Source organism: Onychomys torridus, chromosome 5 (genome assembly GCF_903995425.1).
Source record: "Onychomys torridus chromosome 5, mOncTor1.1, whole genome shotgun sequence".
NCBI classification, from domain to species: Eukaryota; Metazoa; Chordata; class Mammalia; order Rodentia; family Cricetidae; genus Onychomys; species Onychomys torridus.
Genome location: NC_050447.1, coordinates 71,426,699 through 71,447,440, shown reverse-complemented (window position 1 = coordinate 71,447,440; position 20,742 = coordinate 71,426,699). Strand labels below are relative to the sequence as shown.

Here is a 20,742-nt window from a genome sequence, read left to right as displayed (position 1 = left end):
CAGGGCTTATCATACATTATAAATGAAAACTGACAGCAGTGAATCTGCAGTAACTTCATGGAGAGGCACAGAGAACCAAGCACACCTTAACTAGAATATCCCTGGCTGCACACTCTATCATGACAGAGTCATCCACGGAAGTGCTCTCTTTCCCAACGAGAATCCCAGCTTCTAGGGCTGCACCGATAGGGATGACTTCATCCGGAGGGATAGAGCTGAGGAGTTCCCCAGCTGGGAAGAGATCTTTAATCAGCTGCTGCAGCCTTGGAATCCTTGAAGACCCGCCACACAGCACAACCTAAACCATGAAGAACATAGTGAGCCACCTGTGTGACACATGAGATTTGTTTGACACAGTATGTTACCTAACATACAAATGCACTTAACATAGCCTTTCCTCTCAACTAACTGAAAAATACACACAGAATCACACTATAAAATACACTATAGAAATATATGAGCTTGTGATTAATATGGTACAAAGTTTAATTATGAAGTCAACTAAACACGAAGTAATCAACATTCTGCACTGTCCCAACACTTTATAAGAAATGTTAGCCGGGTGTTGGTGGCACACGCCTTTAATCCCAGCACTCAGGAGGCAGAGGCAGGCGGATCTCTGTGAGTTCGAGGCCAGCCTGGTCTACAAAGTGAGTTCCAGGAAAGGCGCAAAGCTACACAGAGAAACCCGATCTCGGGGGTGGGGGGGGGGGGGGCGGGGGTGGGGGTGGGATGTTTATGTACATCTACATCATTTTTGTAACCTATACTGCTATTCTCTCCATTAGAGAACTTTACCATAGGATTGTTTTGTTTGTACAAAGCTGTATTTAAATTCTCTGTATGCTATCTAACTAAATCTCATCTCTGAAGAGCTTAATGTAAAACTGTTCCTTTGTAAGTCCCCCAGGTTTCTCCTTGATTCATCCAACCAGCAACTGAGACTCTGGACATGCAGAATGCTGAGAAAACACAGCTCGGGGAAAGTTACTCATCCCATGGATGCTCTCCAAGTTAGATGTGACAAAGAAGGGCAGTTAGAGCAGTAGTGTTCTTGAACATGTGGTATGAGACAAGGGATACCATGCCAGTCTTCAGGTGAGGGTGTGAGAAATACCAGTTTTTTTTTTTTTAAAGTGGGTTTGTCTTTAAGAAGGAAATATTTTCCTAAAGTTTTATGATCCTAGTAAATGCTCACAGAACAAAAATGTAAAATGTCTTTTAAAAATTCTCATATTCAACAAAAAGATATATTAGTAAACTATAAGTTTAACCCCCCCCAAAAAAAACCGTGGAAAATTGTAGCTTGTTATCTTTCATTTTAGGATGAAAAAGACAGTGTTACTATAAATATGACAGTAAAGAATAGATTTTAATCTAAATACAATTTTTAAGTACTGAATTTGAGAAATGATATTTCTTCTCCCAACGTAAATTTGAATAGAAAATAGTTTTCATTTATATTGTAATTTGTAAAACAACTTCTGTACAGTAACATAGTTAATTGTCTTTTTTGGGGGGGTGAGGGGAAGGCTGGACTTGTGGGGGGAGCTAAGGTGTAGAGATTGTTTCATGTAGCCCAGGCTCACTTTGAATTCTAAATGCATTCAAGGATGACCTTGAACTCCTAATTCTCCTGCTTCCACCCTCCCAAGTACTAGAATTACTGTACACATTACCTACACATGGTGGAATTACCTGCTCTTACTACTAATTTTCAGTGTTTTGTTTTGTAAAATCAAAACACCTGAAAATGTAGATAGTGCCTATTTGTTAGTGCTTCTGTGGATTAAATGTTTTAATGCCTACAGCTCAATTGCTCACTGTCTTTTCCCTGTAAGAGGATTGGCCATCATACTGTCAGGCTGACAGGAGCTGACACAGTACATTGTCAGATCACATCTAAACAGAAGCGTTAGAGGTAGCAGATGTTCTCGGTGTTCATCCTCTTTATACCACCATGGAGTGGGGAACGCACATGGCTACTCCTTAACCTACATCCCGTGTGAAGCCAGGGAACAGCCATGAACGCAGGGCTCCAGTCCATGCTGCTACTCACCTGCAACCTAGGCAAGACACAAATGTTCGCTCTAGACAAGCGCTGAGAGTGGAGTTCTCTCTGTGGCAAGGGCAACAGATGGCAGAGCCCCATAACACAGGAGGAAGGGAACGGACAGTAGGGATCATCCACAGTATGCTTCCGACTGTGCCCCAGGTGACTGTCCAGTTACTTGTCCCTCAGCATCAGTTACCTACTCAGTCTGTGGTGAAGTGTGGCCAACCCTCTCTGAGAAAGTAAGGTGCAGACAATGAGGCGACACCATTCAGCTCTTTCCTCTGAATTCCAGGAGGGAAGCCGGAAACTCCTAAGCTCAGAAGGATCCAGACCCTTGAGGCCCACCTCTGGGTTACAGAGTAACAGTTGCTGGGGACAAAAGGCAGTGTGCTGGGCTGCTGCAAGGAGAGAGCTCTAGGGAGACAGAGCGGGGGGCTTTCCCAGATGCAGCAGCCCAGGAATTGCCAATGTTCCTGCAAGTCGTTCCCCCAAATCCAGGAATGATACTGGGTTAAGTCTTGCTTCTTCTATTCCTCACTAACCTCGAGATCTTCAGGAAATCATTCCTGGACTCCAGTGTCTCAACTTATCAAATTGGGGCAGATGACAGTGACTGCCTAGAGCTGATGGTCAGTGATCAGCAAGCACATGTGCCTGGTGCACAGGACACACTTCAATACTGTCGTCTGTCTCACATTTTTCTAGACACTACTGGGAGGGAACTATTGTTTTGTTGAGGAAACAGAATATACACCTTCATATGTGAGTTCACCAGATCATAATTAACAAAACTTCTCAAACTAACCCTTTTCTACACCTTTATTCCTTAAGTTTTCAATGTGAAATTGCTCCTAAAACAGATTAGGAAAGGATAGAACGTTACCTTGTTAATATCATCTGCCGTGAACCCACTCCGACGCAGAAGTTCTCGGACTGCTTCTATACATTTGTTGAAAAGTGGAGAACAAAGAAGCTCAAACCTTGCTCTGCACGTGCAGATGTGAACATGGGAACAGAGAGAGGGCAGAGCAAAGGCTTAGTGCAGTTTGACTTCTCAGCAGAAGAACGCCAATCTCTTAAGAACAGGTTTGCAGGTTACTAAACAGTATGTGTGTGTGCGTGTGTCCATCCGAGTTATTCATCTATACATCTGACAATTTATTTAATATCCAATTCAAAGGGAGAGTTGCCTTGCTCATGGCAGACCCATAAAGCGCCCCCCAAAATAGCTAAGAAGATGTACAAATACATAGTATGCCCAATAGTAAATCCACCGACTAATAAAACCATCATTTGGACCATTTTGCTATTTTTCATACGTCCAAGCTTTAACAATTATCCCTAGTTAACAGCCTGAGATCATGTTATAAGACTATCCAGTCTGTACTAAGAAAGTTGTATACTGACATATAATATCAAGGCAGATTCTCTCCATGAGAACTGTACTATTCCATTTCATATTCAACTGTTTTTTTTTTTTTTAAGATACCACATTTTATTAATGAATAAAAACAAAAACTCAGAAATCGCCATTAAATGCATGGCAAGTTCTACAACTTGCCCAGAGTGGTGGCTCACTTCTTGAATCCCCGTGTTTTTAATTTCTTTTACATTTCTTTATTTGTATGCATGTATATGGTGCATAAATAAAGAGAGGATAACTTAGAGGAGTTGATTCTCCCATCATGTGGGTTTCAGGGATCGAACTCAGGTCATCAAGTACCTTTACCTGCTGAGCCATCTCGCCAACCCACATTTAATTTCTCAAATGCAGGTAAATGATCTTAAATTTTCTTACCTACAAAAAACTAGCTATACTTTATGGTTCAAACCTTTGAGATCAATTCCTTAATGAAAAATGACAAATTTCATTTCCTTTTTACATGGCTTGAATAAGCACATACACACTGAGTATTTGAACAGACTTGGCACTAAGGCATTCTGGAAACAGAAACAACGTGAACACTATCTACCTCTCAAGAGACTTTCATGCACTTTAACATGTTTTCTGTCTCTTGGACTGTGCTAAAGAGCTAGCCACTAATCGCAAAGGCTCCCAAAGAGCAGTGTTTTAAATGTTTCCCTCTGTCAATGTGACTTTAATTTAAACATCATGGGCAGGATTTTTAGAAAAGTCAGCAGAAGGGAAGAGCCTCAATTATGAGACAGATGGAGAAGCTGCCCAAACTCAGTCAGGGAATCCTGAAAAAACAACTTAGGAAGCCAGGTAATTCTACCTGTGCTTCAAAGTAGTGTGCTGTCAGACTGCTGGGAAACTGCAGCAGGCTAACTAGTCACTGCTAGGAAGTGTGCCACTTGGAAGGCAAGGGCAGCATCACTCATCTGGATAAAGACTTGTCAGCAATGCCTTCGATCACATAAAAGACATGCTATTAAAAGCTATTTTATGCCCATTAAGTCTGTTCTGTGTTTATTAAATGTCATAAAGATGGTTAAAGTATAAAATACTGGCTAGGGATGTGGCTCAGTTGGTAGAGGGCTTGCTCAGCATGAATGAAATCCCAGGCTCTACTACTGCACACACTGGCATTGTGGAGCAAGTCTGCAGGCCCAGGACTGAGGAAGTAGATACAGGAGGACCAAGAGTTCTGGGTCACCCTCAGGTACTGTGAGTTTGAGACTAGCCCGGGCTATATATATAAGACTCTGTCTAAAAAACAAAACTAAGAGTTGGGGAGATGGCTTGGTGGGTAGGAGCACTTACTCTGCAAGGGTAAGGACTTAAGTTTGAATCCCCAGTACCCATGTAACAAAGTGGGCATGGCTGTATGTGTCTGTAACCCAAGCATTGGGGAATGTGATGGGGGGAGCCACGGGTAACTCTCCTGAGCGCTCACTGGCCAGCTAGCCTAACCAAAACAGCAAGCCCAAGACAGATGTCAATCTTCAATAAAGAGTAATGATTACAGAGCAAGAACTTTGTAGTCAAACTGTAACAACCATTTAATCTAATAAAAATAAGCCCCAAATCTGGACAGTGAGGTTCCCTTACTACAGATAACCAAGGAAAGAAAGAAAAGCTGCCCACTGGAAAATGATACACACAAGATGCTCCCAGAATGTTTGAGCTTTCTTTCGTGCATCTGCTTTACCTGGACACATTGCAATCAAAATCTTGACCTTCATACAATGAATCGACGAAACAATTGGCACTTCCCAAGGTTGACAAGGAGTGCTTGGCCACCTCAGCACTGTTCATCAGCTTCATCATGGCCCGGGCATTTCCTCTCACATTATGTTTGAACACCCTGAAGATGTAACATTGGAAGTTTAAAGGCCCTAGGTAATTTATAATTTAATGTCACTAAAATCTAAATACCATTACAGCAATAATGAATCCATCAAATACTAGTAACGTAGCTTCTAATGCCGTTCAACTTTTCTAAGCATATTGTCTAGGTCCTTTCAGGAAAATAACCATTTTTTACACTATTTTGAATGCCTGTATTCAGTGTACTTTGATATCAGAGTCTCTCACAGGTGCAGCAGTCAGACTGGAGACTGTAGGCCTCAGCTTTACAGTCACCACACAATCACTGTGGATGGTGTGAGCTAGCTGTTGACGCTCACGGCTCAAGGTGCTGGACTGAAGAGATGGCTCAGCCATTACTAGTGTATTACACCTGAGTTCAGATCCTCTACAAGAGGCTGAGTCACCTCTCCAGTCACATAAATAATCCTAAGAAAGAAAAAAAAGAAAGCAAAGAGAAAGACAAAGAGAAAGGTTGAAATTAGGGAAACCAAACCAAACCCTTGAAGAGAAACCTCAGTGATGATATACTTGGTACTCACCTCTGGAACTCTGAAGCCAGATACTGTGCTAAGGTTTCTGTGAAATGTGCACCCCCTACATTATCATCGCTGTTTGTTGAAAGAACCCGATACATCCCACTGTTAACTTCCATGACACTGAGGGATAAGGATGTTCCTCCAAGCTTAAATACCAACACATTGCTTCAAGAAACAAAAAAGAAAAGGTAACACATCTGAGAATCACACATTTTAAAGCCAGACTGTACTTTTTTTTTTGTGGAGCTGAGATCAAACCCAGGGCCTTGTGCTTGTTAGGCAAGCGCTCTACCACCGAGCTAAATCCCCAACCCCCAGACTGTACTTTTGAAGCCATTAGTTTGAATCTGTTTACATTACAATGAGGAAAGTTTACAGCTGGCATGTGCCATCACTTGTCTCTAGGCACCAGTGTTGAAGTCAGCCTTGAATACACACGCTTCTGAAACCAAATCAATGCTCCTTTCAGCCAGCCACGCTGGAGAAACTCTTTTTCTGAGGGATTAGACTTCAAAACACTAACTTTTCAAAGTAAATCAAACAAGGAGTTCATGACTATTGAGTCTGAATAGAATCAAGTACAGAACCCTGTTAATATTATACACCTTACTACAACATAGCCTATGGATCCAAAACACAAGGACACCAGAAGCCAACTCCCTATTTCTGGTATACCAGAATTCATACTTTATAATACTTTTACATGAATCTGGTTCATCTCAAAATAGTTTCCTAGTGATTATACACACTAGTTTCTCTAACCATGAGAAAACTGGACAGGGTCAAACAATTTGTCAAGGTTAACTAGCACTGCATCTAAATTAATTTCTCTAAGCGTGTGTGGAGTTGCAGTAAGATCGACAGCGCTCTAGTGAAGTGTGAAACCACATTGGTCAACAGCCGTCCAATTTCTACAGCAAAACGAGGGTGATAGGACTCTCAGCTTCCCTGCATCTCCCTGTCACCTGCTCAGAACTCGTGAGGTGAGTGTCCTGTGCCTTTCCTATGTAAAGGTCAGCACCAGGCTGACAGACACAAGCTCTATCATGCACTGAAAACAGCAGTCCTGGGGTTTACCTCTTCCCGGTAGGGCAGTCTTGTCCGATCCCGTAAGCGAGAAGGGCTGCAGATGGCTCGTGTATTAGTCTCAGCACATTAAACCCAGCGGCTCCAGCTGCTTCTCTGGGGACAATTTGCTCTCAGTGAATCTCACATCACAACACGCTCAGTCCTATACCTGTGGCTATGCTCTGCTGAAAGGTTCATGCGTTAGCAAATGACACTCCACAAGAGAGTGCAAGAAGTACAACATGTGAAAAGAAAGTGACCGGAATTCACCTTCTGGTTAAAAACACACTGTGTAGAGCCTGTTTTCTTAAGAAAATAGTTTGTGCTTACAAACTGTTAATTGAGAAAAAATGAAGCTGTCAGGGATAGGGGGTGCCTCAATTGGTAAACAGGCTTGCTACAGAGGCCTGAGGATCTGGGTTTGAATCCCCGGCACCACAAGTGTGGTGGTGTGTGTCTGTAACCACAGTGCTGGGGCAGGGTGTGTGTGTGTGTGTGCCAGTGTGGCAGGACAGGACAGGATCATAACCAGTCTGCCCAAGCGTATGGTTGAGTGCCGGGTCCAATGAGAGACCCTATCTCAAGAGATGGGGTGGCAAGTGACCCAAGAAGACACCTGGTGGGGTCCTTGGGCCTCCAAAGGTACCAGCAAGCACATGTGCACTGTATTATGTGCAGACAGACACACAAAAGAGAGAGAAATGGAAAAAGATAGTTCCCAAATACATCTATGGTAAAAAAAAAAAAAAAAAAAGTTCACTTCTGGGGAGACTCTGGGCTCTGAAAGTCTAGGATCAGAACCTCGCCGAACCTCCACACAGTTCTGGACACCCCCTCTGAAGTAACGACCACTGTCATAATTAGGTAATTCTGAGGTCAGTCACGTCTCACTCATCTCTGTGTACTCTACCAAACACACCGTACCGTAGGAGGTGAAATTAGTAGTAATTCTTGACTGAATGAACAAAACAAATAAATCCCCATGATAACACATTTTAGGAAGTGATAAAAATGTCTAAAACATCATGGAATTCTCCAATTTCTTTACTTTGGGCCCACAAATAAATACAGCAGTTCTGCTAGCCAAAACACAGGCAGAACTCTACCAAACAGAGTAAGGGCACCCATGCTCATGAACTGCATCTCATGACGCCTGTGAGGACCAAGTGGAACTTTTTTTGTTTTGATGTTAAGAATTACGATAATTGTAATTGTCTGGTCCCAAGAAATCCCCTTTCCCAAAGCCTGGTGTTTAGACAAAAGTCAGCACCCCCCTACCTGCTAAAATGAAGCATTCTCCTTACTTCTGGCAAGAGAAACCTCTGCCACTTCCATTACCATACACTTGTGGTGCCTACTAGCATATCAAGGTCTATGCTAGCTTCTAAACTCCTTCAGCCTTCACTCAACAAGTACCAGGTACACACTTCAAAGTCCTCCACCCCAGCTTACAGACTCCCCTCCTCCCAGGTACCCATGTCCTTTAAAGCCCTGGAATGCCCCCCCCCCCCCCCCCCCCCCGCTTCCCTGACAGACAGCCTCGGTGATTTGGAATAAACTCATTCCTTTTATCCACAGAGCAGCTATTTTGATTTCTTTGGTGTGCCCATTTTATTCAATAATCATCCATATTTTTAAATAATATTCTTATGTATTTTCCCACATAAACTTCAATGACATGAAACAGGCAAAGTGATTCATAAACAGTTTCCAATCAAAACAGTTAAGAGGACACACAGCATCTAATACTAAATTCTCTTGGTGCTTCATAAAAAGAAGTATTAATGAGATTACCATGAAATAACTTAGGAATGCCACTGTACTGCCTAAGCCATTTCTAAATGTAACTTCACATTTTATGACTGAGTACAATTTGCATTTCTTTCAACTAACCAAGTTAAGACAGTTAGTTACACTTACCCCAGAGCAGATTTTTGTTTTTCTCCAAAATCAAACGGGACGGTAATAACTACATCATTTGCATCTGAGCCTAAGACAGAATGTGCTGTTTCTGTACATTGAAAAGCAAACATAAATAAACCCATTATGATGAGACATGTTAAGTGATGAAACTTTCTCTAGTTTCCCAATTGAAGCCAAAGATTTTCTCACCATACAAAAGTCCCAATTCTGTGCTCCCTGTCCCCTCCCCTCCTGTGGCTCCTAAGCCAGGCAGAGCTTCTAGTGCTTTCATGGTGACACAGAACTTTCCAAAGAGCCCAGCTTTTCAGTCTCGGACTGAGATCTAATTTAGATTGGGTCCAGGGGACTAGTCCCAAAGACATTAATCTGAAGAGCGCCCCCCCCCCCCCCCCCATGAGCTCAGGACATTAAAAGACTGCCTTGCCTCTCACAAGATTTTTGTTGTTTTTCAAGACAGGGTTTTTTCTCTGTGTAGCGCTGGCTATGGAACTGGCTCTGCAGACCAGGCTGGCCTAAACTCAGGGATTCACCTGCCTCTGCCTTCTGAGTGCTGGGATTAAAGGTGTGCACTACCACAGCCTGGCTCCTCACAAGACCTTAATGACTTCAAAGTTGAACTGAGCCTTGTAAGGAATCTACATGAGAATTTCCCAAATTGTTCTACAAAGTGCCACTGATCCCCTGAGCCTTTGTCTGGAGTGATGATAAGTCTGTCAATCTGCCCACATCACCATAGGGAGGGCATTGCCAACCTTGAAGTTTTGAAGTTGTTAATCTGGCCTGAACCTTTTATACTACGATTTAAATAGCTGGAATCTGCAATGCTCAAAAAGGTCTTGATTTTGGAAAAGTCTGGAGTTCAGAATTTTGGATTATGTATTCTATTTTTTTTTTTTTTTTGAGACAGGGTTTCTCCGTATAGTTTTGGTGTCTGTCCTGGATCTCAATCTGTAGGCCAAGCTGGCCTCCAACTCACAGAGATCTGCCTGGCTCTGCCTCCTGAATGCTGGGATTAAAGGTGTGTGACACCACTGCAGATTTTGGATTCTTAACTGGCAGATTCTAGATAAACATCCCCAAATTTGAAAATCTCTGAAAGTTTGTATACCTCTGGTCCCAAACATTTCAGATATGAGATATTCAACCTGTTCTTACAGGGAAGGTTATGGTTAGAGCCAACTGGCAGCCACGCAAAATCTAGTTTAGATCTAACTGCTGATTTGTAGAGTCACTCACTGTTTTCCCATTCAAATCTTTTTCTTTGCTTGTGTGTGTGTGTGTGTGTGTGTGTGTGTGTGTGTGTGTGTGTGTATGCTAAGATGGCTTTAACTTGCCTAGAACTCTTCAAGTCGGCCAAGATGGCCAGCCACAAGAGTCTCAAGCAGGCATCTGTCTCCAACTCCTTGCACTGGGAACCACCATCCCAACTGTTTTAATGTTAAGGAACCATTTAAAATTAACAGTTAGGGGCTGCAGAAGTGGCTCAGTAGTGAAGAACATGCATTGTTCTTGCAGAGACCCTAAGTTCAATTCCCAGCACCCCACATCAAGCAGCTTACAAGTGCTTCTACTGCCAGCTCCAGGGGATGCCTCTAACCTCAAGCATGTGCACATATGTAGGCATATACACTTGTACATGTAAATAAGTTATATAAAAGAAGTTGCATAATAAAATAATTTAACAGTTAACTTTTGTGCAGTACCTTTCATTTTTCTGAATATCAGTCTGGCAACATCTTCTGGATTAACAAATTTTGTTTCTTCTCCAGTATCTATTTCATATCGCAATTTCCCATTTTTCTCAATGACCTGAAAAATTACAATTATGCCAAATATAGAATTAAATAAAAACTTTAAATGAATTTCAGTTTAATACTGTATGTCATGACCTTTGGCAACTAATTACGCTGGGCAAGGAGGAGAGTAAAAGAACCATACTCACTAAACATTTACTTTCCGAGATGTATTTCTGAGCTTGTGGATCGGCAGGGCTGTTCATAAAGAAAGATATAAAGATAACTCAGCATTAAAAAAATCAGTATTGTAGATACATAAGGCTTAAAAGTCTGTACTTTTCACATCACTGAGTAGACATACAAAGACATACATCAACAAAATTATTAAACTGCCCAATAGCAGATGCTTGAACTCAATGGAGGACTTACAACAGCTATAATTGTTATTCTTTGCATTTGAAAGTAATTAACTTTCTTGTTCTGACCTTGCCATACAGTTTTGAATGAGTCTGAATACTATCAAAGGTCTTATACCCTACACTTTCACACCTATGATCCTGAAGACCCAACCACTGAGATACCAAGGACAAAAGGAGATGAGACTATCATCTCAGGGTAAAGACTGAACCCACATTTGTTCCTGGGTTTCTATACATGAAAATTAACACCCAAAGCCAAAATACCGAGCAAAAGTTTGGATGTTGTATATGAAAAGTTGTACCAAGAGACATTATGTTAGTACCCCATATAAAACACCAAATAACTTCATCTATGAATGCAAAAATGTACTGGTATGTCACTAAGATGTTAATACCACATGAAAATTAACACCCAAAGCCAAAATACTGAGCAAAAGTTTGGATGTTGTATATGAAAAGTTGTACCAAGAGACACTGTTAGTACCCCATATAAAACACCAAATAACTTTATCTATGAATGCAAAAATGTACTGGTATGTCACTAAGATGTTAATACCAATGTATGCAGTTGACACTATTTTCAAACTTACCACCCATTCAGGCCTCACAACACCAAGTGGGACAGGTTAGGTGTGCATTATTTTAGAGACATGTTCAGAGAGGGGTGGTTACTTCCAGGCTAATAGGGACAAGGCCAGGACTTAACCCCAGCTACAGTTCAGCAGCCTTCAGCTAACATTGTAAATGATCACTCTAATTCTGTCCCTCAAAGACAGATGGGAACTCTGATCCTTCACTTAATTTCAAGTAGAAATTGAAACAAGTAGTTTGCACCTTCCTAATAGTCTTCCAAAGGTGGGCCCTGGGGTCACTTGAGAACCTTAACCTCTGCCATCTGAGGGGACAAAAAGAGTTTCAAATAGGCTAATTGGTCTAGAACTCTGGAATCACATGTGGGTTCACCTTTCTCCTATCACCTAAAAATCAACTGAGAATTAATTAGTAGAGGCCAGAGTTAAGCTTACTCCGCGTGTCACAGCTAATTAATGATGTAACTGCCAGCAATGAGATCTACAGTGGAGGATTTAGTTTTTGTTTTTTTAAACGAAACTGCCTGCCCCTCCTGTTTTCTGAACCATGTGACCCTCATTCCAGATAATTTAAGGGAAGTAGAAGAGACAAAGTTTCCCCAGAGTGGGATTTTGTACCAGTGTTCTAAGTAAGTTCCGCATAGTTCTCAGGGGTTGAGAACAGAATTCAAGTTAGCCAGGAACATCTACTGTATGGAGTTTAAGTTATTTTGCATAGAGTCATTTTCAAGGAAGAGTGTTTTATGGAATTGATAAACTCTTTCCTAACTGTCATGCAAAGAGGGCCTCTTTCATCTGAGGACAGGATGCACATGGAGCATGGGGGAGGGGGGGGCGGCGCAGCAACACATACATCAATGACACCGGAGACTCACAAGTAGACACAGAGAAAGCAGGGTGGTAACAAAGGATCACTATCACCAGAAAGTAGTGGACAGACCCACAACTCCACACAAGCCATAACTTTATTTGTCCACACCAGGATTCAGGTATGTAACAGGAACAGAGGTGGGGGGCGGTTGGCACAGACAGCATCTCATTCACACTGCGGCCTTCAGGAGGTGTTGACCCTACCATTGCATCACAGCTTTTTACCGGCCATGCCATGTCCACTTTCTCCTCAAGTATCTCTTACAGTTATCAGAGCCCCTGGGTTTGCCAATACCAGCACTCAAGCGCTATGGGGTCTCCTTCTCCACCCCTGTTACATTCCAGTGCCTACACACCTAAATGTACATTCATCTGTGTGATGGATCCTCATAACACCCCTGTGAGGTAGGTAGGACGGACAAGTGTTAGTTCCCACGTTAGATGAAGAACCTGAGTTAGAGAATGGTGGAAGGCTTGTTGGAGGAGGTAATGGGTGGGCCCGAAGCTCAGGCCTCCACCACTGCACTGTCTCTTTTAGTATTTTGCATGTTTTCTTGTTAACTCCTCAGGACCCTCTGTCCTTTAGGATTTCTCCCTTATCAAATACATGCCTGTCTACATACTGTCCCCATTAGATTTATATAGCACAGGTCTAAGTCTCCTTAAAGAACTTCTCTGTTTGTTTTTCCAGAAAACTTATCAGTATTAGCTTTATGTGGTTACAACAGATATGCATCTTTCCACATCATGGCCTAAAACAAGAAACAACATACACTTGTATATCCACTTCAATGAAAGAAAGGCATCTATGATGTTCACTGTGATGCTCAGAACTTTCACCAATTTAAATACAATTGTAAACAGTATTTCAAATATACTGTCTGAAAAATATTATAAATAGCTCACCTCCATTTTTACCTTTACCATGATTTAAAATTCTAGAACTAAAAGGAACTATAAAAAGTATCTAATAAAAATTCCTCAACTCGGGCTGGAGAGATGGCTCAGAGGTTAAGAGCACCGACTGCTCTTCCAGAGGTCCTGAGTTCAATTCCCAGCAACCACATGGTGGCTCACAACCATCTACAATAAGAGATCTGGTGCCCTCTTCTGGCCTGCAGGCTGAACACTCACTGTATACATAAATAAATAAATCTTGAAAAAAAAATTATTAAAAAAAAATTCCTCAACTCAGAGATTAAAAAAAAAATTGAGGCACAAAAAGGGTAAGTGATTCACCCAATGAAAACAAGGACTGGAGTCCAGGGGCTCTGAGCAGATTCCAGCGGCGTCCACAACACACACTGCTCACGAGGCCAGTGCTCATTCCTACAGCAGCTTGCTCTCTCTGCCACCTGTCATGGTTCCAGGAGGTCCCAGCACAGTTTTGTCCTTTTCTTTACTAATTTACATTTCCAGTTTCCATGTAAGCACCCGATTGCACTGCATCCTCCCCCAAACCCCAACACACCTGCTCATTTCCTCCCAAGCTTCCTAACTGCTGGAGGGCATTTAAATCCAAGCTCCTTCCTTGTGTTTTCTAAAGTACTACAAGACCCACTAAGAACCAGTTCTTGCAGAGTAGTGTATCACCACCACCTCCCCTCAGGGATGTGTGCCTGGGCCAGGGCTTGAGTTTAGAGCTCTCTCTAGGGAGTATTCTCAAAACTACAGGGCAAACAGAGCTGCTCTCTCCCATCACACCAATAGCCTTATGAACTCTTGTTTACATCACTTAGATGAAAAAAAAAAAAAAAAAAGGTACTCTGGATCTAGACTTGCCCTCAATAACCTGTTAGGGGCCTAAACCAAACACCAGCTAATAGAAACAAAAAAATCAGCCACAAGCAGATTGGAAATGGATATAATCCAGGTGTTTTCCATGTTCAAATAGCAACCACGATGTAAACATACAACTTAGGCATCTAAAGGAGCTCAAATAATACGAAGTGCAAAGAATTTACTTACACTTTCTACTTTATAAAACAGTCATTATTTTACCACATCAAAGCCTACCAATAGGAACCATTTACCTCCCAGAGTGCTCAATCAGATCCTCACCTCTACAAAGACCAGGGACTAGGCAAATGAAGGAGGGGCCGGTTTGACTGGAAGTGCTTGCTGGTAGGTATGTGGAAGACAGCAGTGAGTGTAAGCGACACAGACACAGCTTTACCTAGCCTGGTGACTACAGAGAAGTTTAAGAACTGAAGATCTCAATCTAAGAGGCAGACAAATTAAACTGATAAAGATTCAAGCAATGAGGTCATGGGACACCACCACAGTTCTGTATGTTGTAAACGGATATGCTTCCCCCAGCTTGGCCTTGGCCAAGGGCAAATGCATTAATAACTGGCATGTGTATAGTGCTTTCAAACTTTAAAACCCTTTCACAACTATAAGCCACTCGATCCTCACAACAACCCTGTGAGGTAGGCAGGGCAGGAGTGACTACTGAGTCCCTCAACAGACGAGGAGACTGCTGTAGAGGTAAAGAGAATTGCCTCACTCTAGTGAGGAGGAAGCCAGGACAAGCTAACTATCGATTTGTTCCTTCTGGTCTCTACTAGGCCACCCTTCCATTCCTCAAGGCCTTTCCATTAGTGGAGAACCTTAGGAAAAGAAACTCACTACTGTTCTGTGTATTAGCAGTTCATCTGTTCTTTTTTTCTGAAGACCGAAAAGGAGCCAGGGTTCCAGAAGGTAGTTGTTTGACGTGGGCTTGTAATAGTCTGGAAAACATGTCCATTCAACCAGTTCCTAGCTTTTGGTATTTGAAATCAATCTCTGAAGCAACTTCTCAAGTCCTAGCTGAAAAGCACCAGTTGCTTCTTCCACTGCCGTTGCCAAGCGTCTGATGGCGATGACAGCGTCCCTGCGCAGCTCATTGGCAGTGTCTTGCTGGGCACTGGCCTCCTCACCAATAGCAATCAGCCTGTCCAGCTTCTCTTCCTCTCTCTTGGAGAGTTCTTGTGCCAACCTCCTGTTCTCTGCCAACTCAGCTGCAATGGTCCTGGCCACTGAGCGCCTTCTTCGCCTTGCCCACCATGGAGGGTGCTCACTGGTCAGAAGTCTATTCCCACCAGAGATAAAAGCAACTCTGGAAGAGGAGCCTGGAGGCTGTGGTGTGGAGGCTGCCCCAAGAGGGTTTCGGCTGGTACTGGTGCAGGGACTGGATTCCCTCGGCACACCCAGTCTGGTCATTGGGCTGCTCTGACAGGGAGCAACTGAACCTCTGAAAAGGTGGTGGGAGCTGCTGTAGCTGGGGGTCCCTTGAGAGCACCCTGAAAAACAAAGCCACAGTGTTGCAGAGAGGACATTCCTGCTAAGGGAATGCTTGCAGCCAGCAACAGAGTCGAGACAGTTACAAAAGGTCCTTGGAAAGATCTCGCCACAAGGGAAGAAAAGGAAGTGACTCTGTAATGTGGATATTTTGGCTTTAATCATCTATAAAACTGACGCTGTGAGTTCCCCAGGACCCTTTCCATGCGGCTATGTAACCCACTCTTTCCCCAGGTATTCTTAAGTACCCATTACAAACAGTGCCCAAAGCTGGACATTACCAGTGTTGGCGCATTTGCCTGGCATGCACAAACAATGACCAAACCAGTATGCTTTGAAAGAACATGTCTTTATGTATGAAGAGTCTGACTACATACATAAGGTCATGGCTAAAAGCTTGGGAGTACTTGAAGAACGGGGTTCAATGAGACAGAAATCAGTTATGCTCAAGAGGGTGCTATCCAAACTTTTAATACTATTTGGGACCAAGCGACTCTAAGCCCCAGTCCCTTTCATGCTTGGGAGTTACCTGCACCCAAGGAGTCATCCCAGGAGTCCTCAAGGTCACTGGCTTCTGGCATCCGGTCACTGATTCTCAGCTGACAATCCTCATCTGATTCCTTAACTGTTTGCAAAATGTGCTGATGACCAGCTGCCTGAGTCCTTTTTGATTTCCGCATGCTGCTTCCCTCTTCCCCTGGGGTGCCAGAGGCCACTAAATTCTGATCACAGTGCTTGGCCCAAGCAGCAGCCTCCATTAAGTTGTCTGGGTCAGTCACTATCTGATTTCGAAGAAGCTGATCCAACATATCATAAAATGGACAGTGCGGTGGATCCCTCATACTTGTGGCATGGGCAACATAGGCCTTTAAATACAATGCCTTCAGAACTTTAAACTTGGAGCGGCACTGGCGTTCGGTGCGGTGGAAGCCTTCCTGCTGCATCCGCTTAGACACGGCCTGATAGACAGCTGCATTATGATGCATAGTCTGGAGGCGTTGGATGTACTCTGCCTCGCCTAGTATGGAGAGAAGAGTTCGTGTCTCCTGTCTGGACCAACGGATGCCCGCACTGCTATTGGTGGTGGCCATAGTGGGCTGGGAAGCAAGCTCCTGGGCAGCAAGGTACAATTGTGAAGGCGTGGGGAAGTTCTGTATGCTCTCAGCATATTTCCAGGAGCCAGCCGGTTCTTTCCTCTCAGGGCTAATTGCTGAGAAGCCAGGTCTGAGGACCACACTTCCGGCTGGAAAGCCACAGGGGAATGAGAGTTACAGGGAAGGTGTAAGGATCATTCTGGCAGCAAGATAAGTAGTGCTACCTGTGTGTAAGCCACTGAGGTGTATGGCCAAGACTCTGGCAGCTCATCCACTCACGGGAAGTACTGGACTATGGGCTTAGTAGCTTGATAACAAAAGGACTGGCTTGTTTACAAAGGGCTAAATGCACGAAAGGCTAAGACCTGATATAACTATGTTTTATAAAAATGACCATGGTCTGGTTAAGTAGCTAGGCCGAGGAGGAATATAACCTGAACACGAGGCAACTAACTCTACCGAAGTACTATCAGGGCTGTGTGGTCTAGTGGTACGTCTGAACAGCATTTGACTTTTACTAACTTTGGTTTATTTACTGTGGTGTGTATGTGTTACCCATCTGACTCACTACTGAGTTCTTGCTAAATCAATTTAACTTTCAAGGCCAGAAAAATGAGCTTAAGCTGGTCTGCTAATAAAAAGTACATAATATGTTAACTGACAGTCAGGGCAACATAAAGAAAACAAATCGAAACATCACTGGCTTCTGGGGATAGATCTAGAAATGTTCTGTCTTGACTGGATTAACATTAGTGTCCTGGAATGATACTCAACTACAGTCTTGTAGGACGGTACCACGGGGGAAATGGTAAATCTAAAAATATACTGGTTGTCTTTGTGTTCTTTCACATGAAACTAGAATTATCTCCAAAGGGGGAGGGTCACTAAAAACATTACTGGTTCTTCAGTGACTCTGGCTTCAAGATCTATCACAACTCCTCATTTATGACTCAAAAACATTTAATGCCAATTTATTTTTAATATGTCTAGCAGGACATTTTAACATACTTAGTAATAACTACCAAAGCTAAAGGATATGGGAGTATAATCATCACACACACAAAAAACATCAAATTCATTCCTAAATACTCTGTTACCAAGTTCAGTGTACTAAATAGGCAAGAACTAGATAAGTAAACATGTATATGTAAATGAAGTATTAAATTTAACTAACAATCTCTAAATTTTAAAATCAGTACAAGGAAATGTCTAATATTTGCCTTCTAATTAAATGAAGTAGACCAGACAGAGTGGGGCTGAGGATTGAGTCCCGACCTGCAGGCTTATCTAATTCACCTCTTTAATTTGGAAAAGTCACAAATCCCTTGTGCCTTGACTTCCTCATCTATAAACAGCAAAGGGGAGTACCCGCCCAACAGACTTTTATGAGGGTGTTGAGGAGTCAGTAGAATCATAGATGTGAGACCACTTAAAACACCATCGAGTACCGCTCGCTACTCTAGAGAAAATGAAGAGGCCCTAGTCATTATGGTAATCTATAATTTGAGGAGACAGAAGTCTGGGGAAGCAAGCTTCTATAATTTTCTAATTAAAGTCACAACAGATGATTGACCTGCTTCTTAAGATATTTATTAAGCTGTTTCTCCAATGATTACATTTGTGAGTCAACTGGAAAAGTCAGTTCCCAGAAAGAGTCACGAAGGGCCCCCAAGGAGGAAGCTCAATAGCAGCTACATAAATTAAGACCAATTATAAGAGATTTTGTAAAACCATGCAGAGAAATCTTCAAGAAAATTATTCAAATTCACTGTTAAAAAACATATGAAAATATAAAATGCCCAAAGCACCACTTGTGAATGACACAAATCACCAAAAGTAAACGAACGCTGGCATTCATGAATGCCACCCAACCTGTTAGCAAGAATGGAATTTCTGCGCAATCCCACTGGGGTGCTCCCGAAGACGACAGCCATCACACAAACTGGTGTCTCTAGTTCCATTCTGCCTAGAACTTACAAACATATTTTTTGGTTACCACATCTTACAAAGTACTTTACATCATACCTTCTGCCAAGGATCTGCTTTACTTTCACTACTGTGCTTGAAATATTTCTTATTCTACTTTGTTTTGCTGCCAGACCAACCACCTGAAAAAAGAGCAGCGTATTAACTACAGTGCACGTAACTGTTCACTATTTTCAAGTACAGAAATGAGCGTAAGAGAGCGTACCTGCTCATTTTCCGAGTAAGCAACGATGGCTGGTGTGACTCTGTCCCCTGCATCATTTGCAACCACGTCGGCCCGGCCATCCTAAAGAGACATACACAGGTCAGCTCTCTCACACTGGAATAAACAATCGCATTGAACAAGAGCCTGTGTACTTAGTCGGAGTGATGGCCATTTAGGCCTTGAAGTAATTTTTTGCAAATAACCAGTGATTGTTATCTGAGATCTAGGAGGTTGCTCTTCCTTTGGGAAACTCAGAGCCTTTGCATGACCTCAGTCACAAAACATTCCAGGCGAACCAGGAATTCTTGCTGAGAATTGCTTAGGTCATGGCTCCTCAGACAACTCCTAGATCAGATAAAGAGGTTTTGGTAGTTAGGAATTCACTCGCTAAAAGGCCTTTTCTGTAACAATCAATAAAAGCACTTCTGCAAGGCTGCTCTGGGATCAGTCATCAGAGACTGGTCCACCCTGCTGCGTGCAGAACCTTATTCCATCCTTCAGTGTCCCTCTTTCTTCGATCATCCTGCTTAACTCAGAACACCGACAGCAGGTTACTTTGCCATCTATGTGGAAAGAAAAAACGGCATAAGTCTTTTAACTGCCACTATTAGTTTCAAGGCTTCTACTCCATGTATTTTTTTTTCCTGGTTAGTTCTGCACAGTAAACTGAATCAAACATTCTATACCCAATAACTAGCAAGCATTGTTACACATGCCTCTCCCATAAATACACCTTTCCCCGCTACTTTCCTACAAACGCAGTAGCTAATCCCTTGGAACTTTCCTTATAAAATACGTAACGCTTAAACCCGAAGCTAGAAGTGGGTAAACTCCTTGTCATTGTTCCTTCTGCCCTGATATTCAGGAGAAAAAAAAGCCACAGCTCCTTGTCAAGTTCTCAGTTCCAGAACTATCAAGTGTGCAGAGAGCAGTGTCAATTTTTAACCAAGTACCCTTCAGGTACCCTTCTCTAGGCTGCAGTTCCACAGCACTTCTGGTTGCCCCGAAATTCCAAAGACCTCCCACCTTCGGGAATCCCGAGCCCGTGACGTCACCGTGACCACGGGGAATCTGCGGTCAGTAGTCTCTAAGAACTCTCAGGCATCCAAGGGATCCTGACATCCAGGCTGGTTCTAGGCACCTTTATAAGAACGATGGCCCGGGGACTCCTCCAGGCATTCTGAGCCCTGACATCCTCTGAACCTTTCTGGTCATCCTATGGCCACGCCTCCTAAGTGCACCCTGCAAGCTTGAGGTGCTGGAGACTCCTCAGGGTATCCCATGGCCTTCCCGTCCCTGGAACAACTCAAAGGAGACAGCAGCCCCGACGTAGTGAATCCTGTAGTGCCCGAGATCCCTTCTGTATCCACCGTCCCTCCACGCGGCGGGCTTGGCCGTGGAGGACGAGCGGAGAACCCGTAACATCGCCACTTGCTCGTACGCAAGGTTTCGGGGCGGATGAGCCGGAGCCCAGGGAACAGGGTTGCCGCCACGAAACCCGGAGCCAGCTTCCCAGGCTCACCTTGTAGACAGCCACACAAGCCGATGTGCAGCCCAAGTGCACGCCGATCGCCGCCATGAGGCGGCGGAGACCACGGCAGCTCAACGAGGGCCCCTTCAGCAGCCACAGCTAGCTTCCTCGGTGTAAGCCCATCAGGCACTGCGGAGACTTCACGTTCCCGCCCGCCTACTGCGTCCGGTCT

General features: G+C 43.3%; 2 protein-coding genes and 1 long non-coding RNA gene across 6 annotated transcripts in view; 1 reads left to right on the top strand and 2 right to left on the bottom strand.

Moving 5' to 3' along the window:
* The window catches only part of LOC118584429, a 13,732-nt gene extending 12,370 nt beyond the window's left edge, over positions 1–1,362 (top strand). The window contains exon 3 of the long non-coding RNA XR_004945035.1: positions 903–1,362. This is a non-coding gene — a long non-coding RNA (uncharacterized LOC118584429). The remainder of the gene's footprint in view (positions 1–902) is intronic.
* Positions 1–20,742, bottom strand: part of Hspa14 (heat shock protein family A (Hsp70) member 14) — a 24,170-nt gene extending 3,428 nt beyond the window's left edge. Inside the window, exons 1-11 of one of the 3 annotated variants that reach the window (XM_036188655.1) lie at positions 20,562–20,742; positions 19,040–19,120; positions 18,874–18,956; positions 10,800–10,848; positions 10,561–10,666; positions 8,855–8,945; positions 6,944–7,048; positions 5,870–6,031; positions 5,170–5,325; positions 2,940–3,042; positions 86–298 (exon numbers count right to left, since the gene is read on the bottom strand). In XM_036188655.1, the coding sequence (XP_036044548.1) occupies positions 86–298; positions 2,940–3,042; positions 5,170–5,325; positions 5,870–6,031; positions 6,944–7,048; positions 8,855–8,945; positions 10,561–10,666; positions 10,800–10,848; positions 18,874–18,956; positions 19,040–19,120; positions 20,562–20,618 (1,206 nt within the window). In that variant the 5' untranslated portion in view covers positions 20,619–20,742. Of the gene's footprint in view, positions 1–85; positions 299–2,939; positions 3,043–5,169; positions 5,326–5,869; positions 6,032–6,943; positions 7,049–8,854; positions 8,946–10,560; positions 10,667–10,799; positions 10,849–18,720; positions 18,821–18,873; positions 18,957–19,039; positions 19,121–20,561 lie in introns of those variants that run through there. The other 2 variants (XM_036188656.1, XM_036188657.1) reach the window with 2 other exon arrangements.
* Positions 10,798–18,936, bottom strand: LOC118584428 (zinc finger and SCAN domain containing 29). Of its 2 annotated transcripts, none has more exons than XM_036188660.1 (4): positions 18,874–18,936; positions 16,284–16,997; positions 15,104–15,756; positions 10,798–10,848 (listed from the first exon to the last, which is right to left on the bottom strand). In XM_036188660.1, the coding sequence occupies exons 2-3, from the start codon at positions 16,843–16,845 to the stop codon at positions 15,233–15,235; spliced, it is 1,086 nt and encodes a 361-aa protein (XP_036044553.1). In that variant the 5' UTR covers positions 16,846–16,997; positions 18,874–18,936; the 3' UTR covers positions 10,798–10,848; positions 15,104–15,232. The 2 variants fall into 2 exon arrangements, with proteins under 2 accessions (XP_036044553.1, XP_036044554.1); XM_036188661.1 differs by lacking the exon at positions 18,874–18,936 and adding an exon at positions 18,721–18,775.

Excerpts from the sequence above, each read along its gene's own strand:
- LOC118584428 (XM_036188660.1), bottom strand. The coding sequence starts at position 16,845 with ATGGCCACCACCAATAGCAGTGCGGGCATCCGTTGGTCCAGACAGGAG. Across the intron at positions 15,757-16,283 it reads GGATGACTCCTTGGGTGCAG|GGTGCTCTCAAGGGACCCCC; the intron begins GTAACTCCCAAG and ends TTTGTTTTTCAG.